We start from the raw sequence: 10,746 nt of genomic DNA on the forward strand, positions 1-10,746 counted from the left end.
TCTCTCTATAAATATGCATAATGATCTTCTCTTTAGCATTTTTTTGTGAACCCACCAAAGCTGAATGTCTTCCCCCTAAAAGACTGATGCGGTCACGGTGTTGGAGGTCAGCAGCTTGTTTTCCTTCTGCAAAATGCAACATTCCACAGACTTGCAGCTGTGTGGGTATCTGTACAGTAATAAACCCCGTTTCTTCTGTTAGAGCTTTCAGTTTTTCCTTTGCTTCTTTGAACAAATGCCTTATTAATGTTTAGCAAATCCGAACTGTAGCACAAGCTTTTTTGTTTGTTTGTTTTCTCACCAGACTTTAAGACTGAAGAGTGCTTGTTTTTAGAAACAGATGAGCTTCTTTTGGATTTATGATTTCACAGTAAGGTTATTTAGTGTTTTTTTTTTCTTTTGACAATTCATAGAGGGTTTCTAGTTGGTCCTCAGAAATGGAGCTTTCTGCCACTAAAACTATTCTCCTCTCAAATGTGCCTTCGATTTCCTAATGCACCATGTTTTCAAATGACAGCCGACTTGGGCTTCGATGGAAAATGTTCTGACAAAAATTATGAAAGTATTTTATATATAAAGTGGTCTGTATGTTGTATTTATGTAATGTCCTCATTTGTAAAGAACAACGTAAAATCCTAGAATCCAGACAGCAAAATCTGGACATTTTGGGGTCTTCCAAACCTTTTCTGCTTGAAACAATCGACGTCTGCTGTCTACAATCAGAGTTCTCTTAAATTGTTTCCAGAATGCTCATTGATTTGTTCCTGTATTTTATTTTTTTTTTCTCTCCCCCCCGACTCGCACAAATGTGCAATGGCTGCACTGCAGCAATAAGTCATCCTCCAGGAAAGAGCAGACTGACACTGATCCAGATGCTGGTTTGATGATTTCCACTGACTTTTTTTTTTTGCCTTAAGATTGACGGTGGTTTGAAGTCAGTTTCCAGGTGAAAATGATTCTGCTATGCATTGATATTCTGCTTAATGCCTTTAAAAATAATTTAAAAAAAAAGACAAAAATTTTTTACCTCGATGCCTCTAGAAGTAGATTGTAGACTCTGTAGACTCAGATGCTTGAATGGAGGACACAGCGTAAGCATCTTAATTCAGTTGTGTTTGAGGATGGATGGTAGCTGCTTGAACCAAATTTCTTGTATATATGACAACTTTTCAACAACAAAAGCACACACGTTCAGGCTATGCACACTATAACAGCAGCAAATGTGAGGTAAAATGCTTTTGGACTTCACATAGAAAAGCAGAAACTCTCAGAAGACGATCATCATGTTGCGTGAACTATGTAGGATGCCTTAACTCCTGTTTGTGAACCGGTTGGTCTGAATTCCCCCTCTCCCCCCCTTCTCCAAAATGACTGAGACTGATCAATAACAGTTATCAATGTTGTACATTTCAGGTTCACAGGGTCAACCAAGCGGGTTGGGTGGGAGAACAGAGAGAAATGTTTGCATTAAAGTCAATTCTGCAGCTTGTGAGACCACAACACACACAAACAACGAAACAAAACCAGCATCGACAATAAACTCTGAACTCCGGCTGCTGTCCTTTTCTGCCACAACCAAAGATCGAACAATTTGTTCCTATTTTAGACGATAAGGCTGCAAAGACTGTACAACTCTATTTTTGATACTTTCAAATGGATATGGATGTCATTCCTAAGAGGTTAAGGACATTAATAGGTGTCTGTTGAAACTATATATATATCAATATATGAAGATATATTGATATATATATATATATAACTTTGTAAAATAAAAGGGAAATACAGGTTTTAGCTGATGTTTACCAAGCCTTGTATTGTCATTTCTTGTATATTTTGTATGTTAAATGTTTTGTAATTTTTAAGACTGCAGTGCTTTTTTTCTGAAATTATTCAAAGGGAATGATACCTTGCATCATACTGTAGGCTCTAACGTAGTGTATCTCAATAAAACTGAAAACTCACTCATGGCTTTGCATTGCTGTTTTCCTGAAAGCAGATTTTGTTTCACCCTTTTTCTTTACAACACAATTTCTTCATCCTGATTTTGTTGAATTATTTGCATGTTTTACTTTAGTCATTAAAATGCCCAAATTTGCACATAACTGGCATCATTTTTAAACATTAAATCAGATTTTATGGTCAGTTATTCTGTACTTGGGTCGCTTTTTTACTCAAGTAATTTCCTCATTACTCATTTGCTCGAGTAAAAATGCTAAAGTAGTGTTGTTCTTTTGGGTTCTTCTCTACCCGCATCAGCTCAAAACCAACTAATGCAAATCTGATTTACAACTTTTTAATTCTTGCTCGACAGAAAAAACTTGCCTGAACAAAATTTATAGATTTCCTCACACTGAAAACTTTCTCAGAAAAGTGGAATATTGCCCAACACCAAAACAAGTTTATAACACAGAAATATTTTATCATCATGGGAAAGATGATAAAATATTTATCATCTTGGCAGTTGTCCAGCAGAGTTGTTTCGACACGTTCTACAAGTAGTCAAAGTGTCATTGCTAGAAGCTGGTTGCTCAGAGTGCGTAATCCCAGCGAATTAATGTAAAGTTGAGTGGAGGGAGAAAATGTAGGTATAACTGCACAAACACCAATATGTCAGAAAAGGAAGAATAAACAAGCTGACAAACACAATGAGAGGACATAACTTTCACATTCCTTGTCCTAAATCGTTCCTGAGCCAGATTCTTCCAGGTAAGAATGAGAAGCATCCTTACCTGGATTAAAAAAATAAAAGCATTTTAAGTACTTTTTTTCAGATTAAATCTAATTTTTGAAATCAAGGTCCTAGGATGCGAGTGGCGCTAACTCATTTCTCAAACCCAAAGTCAGCGCCTGGACAGCCATATACCTGTAAAGTTTACAACGCTTCCTTTTGCTGACGAGCTTTATGAAGATGCTGAAATCATTTTCCAGCAGGACTTTGAATAGTTCAGTGTCCCCAATACAGTAAACGACTGACGCATGTTTATTTGTTGATATTTTTTATTGTTTACATTTTATACATAGACCTAAATTCATGCATCCTTACGTCACAACAAAACAAATTTTTCATCTGCCACCAGAGGCTCCTATGCCTCCTGTGGGCCAGTATTGCACTCTGGGTAATATATGCTTGGTAAAGAGAAAAAAAAAAACTAAGACAATTCAGTTGGCCTCTCACAGGAAGGAAGAAAAAAAAAAAACAACAGGCTCCTGCAGTTTTACACAGTTCTGTCATTGTTCACAGGAACCAAATCATGGTGCAGACTGGCTGTTTTAGTCTGAAAACAAAAACCAAAGCAGCAGCTGCTATGGGTCAATCAATATGTAAGACTACAGGGGGGAAAAAAAACTAAGTCATTTTGACATTTAATAAAGTTTCAGCTTTTGTAAATAAGTATCAGTGAAACTAGAAATAATTTACTGTCAAACTGTTAAAGATGTAGCATCTCTGCGAGTGGAGCAACCCGAAAACATCTGTAGTGCTTAGAAAATACTTAAAGGTGGAGACATGCTGGTGGTCACAAAATAAATGCTTTAAAAAAAAAAAAAAAAAGTCACAGGTCAATTCATACACTGACACAGATGTGCCACACAGTAGTATAAACTAATATTCCCTGAAGCTTAAAGTCACTAGCTACAATTTAAATCATGACAGTTTTAGCATGCTGATTGACTTTGATTCAGAAGTATAAAGTAGTCCGTATGGCTTAGACGTTTTCATCATCATAACTAAGCTGCTGGAGAATATTTAGCCTCCACACATTTCTTTTTGCAGCCAACAAAAATGTTCATAAACACAAAACTCTAAATCTGAAAGTGGTTAAAGCGTTACAGTTCAGAAAAATAAAGACAAACGTGTTTAAATGTATATACAGCCTCAAGCATTTCAGGAGACGGGTCTGTACAGTTTCAAAGAGAATACATTTATCTCCAAGTTTGGCTTTGCAGAGTGGCTGCCTGCTCGGTCCAGGCTTCACGCCATTCCTTCCCCACCAGCAGGAGCAAAGTCACAAAGTCCAGCGTCGGGCTGCTTCGACTGTGGAAGGCCCGGCTCCAGCAGCAGCAGCAGCAGCTTCAGGAGTGTGAGGGCCGGCGGAGAGGTGTGTGATCAAAATACAGATCGTGCAGAGAGAGGGAAGAGTTCGGCAGGTTCTCTGTAAAGAGTTTGGAGGCGTTTCTATTGGAAAGGGGAGGAAAGATGGAGAGCTGGTGGTCAGTTACAGAAAACCAAGTGGATCTGCTGGCCGTAGAAAGGGTGGCCTGAGCGCTCGGCTACGGCGCGCCGGGCGGTGTCCTCGTTGGGGAAGGTGATCAAGGCCTCGCCGCTGCACTGACCGCTGAAGTTATACAAGATAAGCACGGCGTCTGGTTGGAGCTGCAGGAGGAGAGAAAGAAAGAAGAAAAAAAAAAGATTCAGTGAGTTTCTTCAGTGTCACGCAAGTGAAGGGAAAACCACCAGAGGGCGCCCACAGTGAAGCTAAGGAGGAATCACGTTTGATGGGCCCATCAAACCAGTCCAGTTACAAAAGCAGAAAGATTAAAGAGCAGAGGATGAAAACAGAGGACATGCCGTTCTCACACACCTGAAACCAACGAGGCCGGCAGAGATGACGCACACAAAAAGCAGCTGTTAGTTCACATGCACTGTCTGTCACCGAGATCAAATTCAAACACAACAAACGTACACAACAGGTAATTTAATAAAACGTTTAAAAAATAAAATAAAAATAAAGCAGTAAAATCCAAGAGGATGGGGAGTAAAAAGGAAGCATCAGACAATCAACACAAATAGCCAACATCCGTAAGAAAAGGCTCGAGTGAAATATCGTGTTTTTTTTCACTTCTTTGAACTGAAATCTAATGTTTTAACTTAATAAAACACTGAAACTTCTGTCAATATGTGAAGCTAAAAGACGGCAGGACCCCAATTCAATTAAAAATAATGTGTCGACTTCAAATCCGTACTTCACGTCTGATAAACCTTTCAAACATTTAGCAACTTACTAAAGCAGGTGGTTGAATCCAGAAAACACCTGAACATGTCCACTATTTTTGCGACGCAGCTGTGACTAAGGGGATGTGGGTATAAACAAAATGACAAAGTGAGAATAAAATAGCTAGAAAATGGAATTGATATTTTTCATTTAGAAACATGGCAGGAATTGAGAAAGTGGTTCAAACCAGGACTGAGGCTCCTTACTGGCCGGTAATGATTTGATTAATAGAGATGTGTTAGTAAAAAAGGAGGAAGTTAAAATGAAATGACTAATTGTTAACTAAGAAATTCTGAGGTTTGATCATTGAAACCAAGTCGGTGTTCATGCAAATCAGGCGAAGAGCTAAGGATGAAAATGGAATTAACACATTTATTAACGGGGCACAGAGCAGAGCTTCTAGGCATTTAGAAAGCATGCAGAACTGCAGATCACTGAACAGGTTAGATGTATAAAGGGACTTGCAAAAGTATTCAGAACCTCATTTAGTTTTACATTTTGTCACTTCAGTCACAAACTTCAATGTATTTTTTAGATACTTTTTTTATAACCTTACCCTGAGGCGTGTATAATTGTGATATCTAAAATTTAACACCCTCTTTGCTTTGCAAAAATATTTTTTTCAAAAAGGTCTGGAATATGAACCGACAAACTTTCCTCTTCCTGCTAAAGAAAACCAACCTCTGAGCATGATGAGCGAACTAAAGGTCGGCTCTGAACAGCCGTATGCAGAGAAGAAACAATAAACCCAATAAATCCACCGCCTTCAAACAAAACTGACCCTGATCTGGTATTGAATTTATATTGCAGCTAAATACTATTCCAGTCACTTCTTCAAATGTTTTACAAACTTTATGATCTTCTAAGGCAACTGTAGGCAATTGCACTATAAAAGAAATGATAAAAATCAAAAGGTAAGACGATTCATAGTTTCACTCGTGGACGTTTTATTTCCGTGCCACGTTACAAGCAAACGCTGCTTTGTGTCAATTTATCTCATTAAATGTACATAAGAAAAACATTAAAGTTTGTGGCTCGAACTTGATTTCCAGGTGTATGAACACTTTTGCAAAGTTCTGCAGATTAAATGGTGATTAGTGGTCATGCGCCAGGATTGTCTGAGCGGAGGAAGCACCCCATCTCCGTCTGCCTCGCTGCTCCTCTTACCTTGGGGTGAGCCCTAAAGGCAGAGCCATTCTTTGGGCTGAATCAGACTCCTGGCCTGTTCGTTCATCTGAACCAAGCCGCTGTACTCGTCAGGGCCGTACTACAGATACAGTACAACGATGAACACACGGTCAGGCTGGAGGGGCCTCAACATTGGGTTAGACATCACAATGCACATTTTTACACTCGCACAAAAAAAAAAAAAAAAGATACAGAAAGGTGACATTTAAAAACAGATAAGAGTGCTGAAAGTCTGAGGATCTGTACAAGGAGACAGTTTTCTTTCTCAGGACCTGTGTGTGAGAAATAACAATGGAGCCAGAAAACACACACATCACCTAGAGAATCTAGAAAACAATTAATTCATTAAACGGTGACAATCAGCTTTAAAAAAATAAAAAATAAAAAAATAAACACACACAAAGCATACCTACATTTCTCCAAATGCAACTTAAAATTGCTTCCTTGTTGGTGTGAATGAACGAAAGAAAGACCAGCAGCAGAGCCAAGATATCTGCCCCAATAACAAAAAAAAAAAAACCAGCAGCACCAGAACCCGCCCCCCTGCCTCAAACCCACCGCTTTCCTACGTGAAGACACCTGTCATGATTCATACCTGCATCAGCGGACTCCACCTAATTCAGGCTGGCAGCAATAAGTATTGCAGCAAAGAGGAGCGGGAGAGCACAAGTGAACACATGGAACTTAATTAAACAGTGCAGTTTGCAAAACGCCACTGCATGTTGTTGCAAAGTGCGTGAAAAGTTCAGCATTTGGGGAAATAAAACTAAAAATCACTTCTTTTTTTTTGTGGTGCAGCAGAACTAGGATGCAAAATAAATCGTCAACCAAATAAACTAATCAGTCATCTTTTTTTTTTTTTTTTCCAGGTTCTAAAACTGCAGGATTCTGATTTAAAATAAAAATTGCTGAGCATGAATCTTAAAACGAGGTTTTTCTGTTTATGCCTTTGTTCTCACCTGATATCCCTGAAAGAAGCTGAGGATGTCTTTGACTCCGGTGTTGTACGGCAGACCCTGCATCCTGACCAGGGCGCCCGGCTGCGGCAGGACGGAGGAGGCGGCGGCCGCCGCCGGGTGGGCCGGAGCCGCCACCGCAGCCGCCATGGCGCCCGGTGGAGCCGCAAAGTAGCCGACAGTGGAGGGAGAAACCGGGGGGCTGGAGGGAGAACAGAGGCGTCAGATAAACGAGGTGTTTCTTATTTCATGCGCTTCATTTACATATGCTTTGTTTTTTTTGTTTGTTTTGTTTTGTTTTTTTTTACCTGGGGTAGTAAGCAGTGTAGTTCATGTTCATGTTCATGTAGAGATGCGGCTGAGGGGGGTAGTAGGCCAGAGCGTGAGCAGGGCTGTGCACGGCAGTCTGAGGGCCACGGGGGGCCGCCAGCAGGGGGGGCTGGTACAGGGCCGCTTCAGAGAGGATGGCAGGCGAAGTGGGGAAGGCAGCATATGCTGTAGGAGGGGACAGACCTACAGGAGGACGGACATGGACAGGACAGCTTAGAGACAACCCCGCAGAGCAGCATGCAGAACATGGATCAGTTTGTGAAAACGCTGCTTCACCAGAGACAGAGTCAGGAGAGTCTCTCCTTAGATGGGGAGAGAAAAGCTTCGGTTATGTTTTCCAAAGTCCTCGTGAAATTAGAGTAACTATTTGCATTTGGGATATAAAGACTTTCTGAGAAACTGAGTTTTCGTTATCGGTAAACCTTATTCTTCAAATTTAACATCAATTATTCATATTGCTCCGAGTCGGATTTAAAGTGACCTTACTGGTATTTAAAAGTCAAAGTATTTCTGTTCTTCGTTTGTCTTTACTAGAGCAGAATGCTTGTTATGCATGCAGACAATCCTCTTTACATCGAGTTAGGTGGAACCACACCCACGTTTCACCACTTTACCGACGGTTTGAGATTTCAAAAAGAGAACTCTGCCGCTGCCCTTCATCTTTACTGCATCTTTTTGTCCAAAGAGATGTTTGAAAAGATCTGAAACATGAGGACAGCACCAACATTAACAACTAGGACAACTAGCTTAGAGTTTGAATTTCTTGTTGTTCCTGCTTCAAAAACAGATTTTGTTTTTCACCGTCTCTTAGTGCAGAGACATTTCTAATGACGACCATGACTATAAAAAAAGGAAGTTCAACAAGTTGCAGTAAGTTTCAAAATCTTTGACACTGTATGTCAATGGTAATTTCACAAACATTTGTTTTGCTTCAGAGACATTTGTTCCGTATTCACTATAAATACGACGAATGCTGGAACTTCACATCCGTGTAGAACTGTATTTACAACACTAACAGCGTCCTTTAAGCTCTTATACTTGCAATATAAACAGAGAAGTGAAGGTATTGACACATTTACATAAAAACAGCCTCCATTTGCTTGAGGCTGTGGGCAGGTCACTGACCCTGTGAAGGCCGAAGCGATTCTAGGTATGCCAAGATAAAATCTACTTTAAAAGAAAAATGACTTAAATTCCAATTCTAAGTAATAATATATGAAATTCAGAAGAGCTAAACCTCTTTTAAACAGCTTTAAATTGTAGCTTATTATCAAGAAACATGCAAAAGAAAATTTGTCATTTTGGTTTCCAATCTAATCTCTTACGGTAAAGGCAGATATGAGTCACAACCGAGCAAAGTACAGTTAGCTGCTTTCTGCTTCATCAAAATCACATTATTGTTGAAGCAGTAAACAAGTTTCTACCAGCAGGCTGTAGTGATGTGATGCACTCTTTTATATTTGTCTGCAAAACACTATCAAAACAGTCAAACTCCAGGAACACGACTCATAACACACAAGTGTGAGGTCACGTCAACTTAGGATTTTTATGTTTTTTTTTATCTGAATTACTGAGGAATTCGAGATCTTCATCGCTCCCATAAATAAAAGCTGTAAGAAACACCAGTCTGTGTCGTATTAATCCTTATAATGTGTTTAATTTGTGAGCCGAGTTACTGAAATACATGAGCTTTTCATCAATATTCTCATTTATTGAATATGACTATAGTTGATGAGGACAGCCAGAGCTCTCAAACTTTTAGCTGCCTCTTTCATCCAGGCAGGGAGTAGGAAATGACAGAAGTGAAAACAAATAGTAACATCTGAAATTGTGTTTTTCACAATTGGAGACACGTTAAGTCATGAAAGATCCTTTCTGAAAAGGTAAACATGCAAAACGTTTCACTTAAAACCTTCATTTGACAGAGAGATTGTTACTTTTTAAAGCAAACTTTAATGTTGTTTGAATCCAATACAACTTGGTGCATATTTTGAATTAATGACTTTATTTTCTAACTCAATGAGAATTAATAAGAAATCAAATCAATATGTGAGCAATAATGGAAACGGAATAGCTGAATTCTTATCAATTCCTTTCCCTATGAATTACAGATAATCAATAAAATACTGCAATTCGCAAAGGGGGGAGAAACTCACAGGGAAGTTTGCAGGGTGGAGGAGAGAGGCCGCTGCGGTTCAGCGTTCCTCCCATCAGAACAATGCTCATCTCCTCTGTGGAGCACTGGAAGACCTCAACATATCGGTCCTTCATTGTCTTTTTGTGGCACTTCTGGGCCACCAAGAACGCCTTGTCAGGTGACTTCATTTGGATGAAGGCGTCGCCAGAAGGTCGGCTCTGTAAAGGAGAAAATCACCAAAACCGTCAGAACACAGAAGGCAGAGAGATAAACCAGATTTTATTTTTTTAAAAAGCACTTGACTGTGATACCACAGCTTTAAAAAGTTTTTCACGTGCGTCACAGAACTCTGACCTGCTGGTTAAGGACCATGTGGACTCCATGAGTCTTTATGTCAACCGTATGGTCGCCCATGAACTCCAGGATGTCCTCGATGCCGGCGGTGTACGGCAGCCCGCGGAGCCGCACGCAGTCGCGCGTGCTGCTGGCCGTCGGCAGGAAGGGAGGCGTGGAGAGGACTGGAAGCGGTACGATGGGTGATGGAGGCAGCGTGGAGATCAGCGGTGTGGACATGTAACGATTCAGAACCTGACAAACACAAGATCATTCAAAAATAACCCGTCCGTGAGAAGAAAATAAAGCCTTAACTCAGTGGTTCCCAAACTTTTTCTCCTGGGCCCCCCCAGTGGTTTCCACACCATTTCTGGGCCCCCACTATGGCTTACAAATAGCTGTCTGGTTGAACGATGTGTGTGAGCGAAGGGGGTAGGGGGTGGATTCTTAGAGACTCCCTGTCATACTCAGCCCCGGCTCCAGACGAACAGGGGGTGGGGGGAGGGATCAACTTTTTGGGGGGCAAAATGAATCGTAGCTGAACACAGACAACACCAGTAGCCTACAGGCTACTTGTTAACAAGCTTAAGGTGCTGTATTGATATTAGCTAGTCATCTTTTAGCTAACTTTACCTGCATCCAACAGCTTTACTCAACTCAGTCGGTTAGTTTGTGAACTTTTCACAGTTTTTTCACAGTGTAGCTCTGCAGAGCAGCAGCAGGTCTCCTTCACAGGTGGAAACCCAGCGCGAGCGTCGTAGCGCTCATGTTATGTTTAAAGGTGGCTCGGAAAAACAGGTTACAACATGTT

The 10,746-nt window shown here is 40.4% G+C and overlaps 1 protein-coding gene across 5 annotated transcripts in view; it reads right to left on the bottom strand.

Annotated features, from left to right (window-relative positions):
* Positions 1–2,974: 2,974 nt before the first annotated feature.
* esrp2 (epithelial splicing regulatory protein 2) overlaps positions 2,975–10,746 on the bottom strand; it is a 30,979-nt gene continuing 23,207 nt past the window's right edge. For 2 of the 5 annotated variants that reach the window (XM_015029402.1, XM_015029403.1), the window contains exons 12-17: positions 9,957–10,190; positions 9,622–9,820; positions 7,444–7,648; positions 7,139–7,337; positions 6,159–6,258; positions 2,975–4,372 (exon numbers count right to left, since the gene is read on the bottom strand). In XM_015029402.1, coding sequence (XP_014884888.1) covers positions 6,172–6,258; positions 7,139–7,337; positions 7,444–7,648; positions 9,622–9,820; positions 9,957–10,190 — 924 coding nt within the window. In that variant the 3' untranslated portion in view covers positions 2,975–4,372; positions 6,159–6,171. Of the gene's footprint in view, positions 4,373–6,158; positions 6,259–6,383; positions 6,804–7,138; positions 7,338–7,443; positions 7,649–9,621; positions 9,821–9,956; positions 10,191–10,746 lie in introns of those variants that run through there. The other 3 variants (XM_015029405.1, XM_015029406.1, XM_015029404.1) reach the window with 3 other exon arrangements.

Source organism: Poecilia latipinna, unplaced genomic scaffold (assembly GCF_001443285.1).
Source record: "Poecilia latipinna isolate Pla-1442-1.1 unplaced genomic scaffold, P_latipinna-1.0 Scaffold152, whole genome shotgun sequence".
Classification (NCBI taxonomy): Eukaryota; Metazoa; Chordata; class Actinopteri; order Cyprinodontiformes; family Poeciliidae; genus Poecilia; species Poecilia latipinna.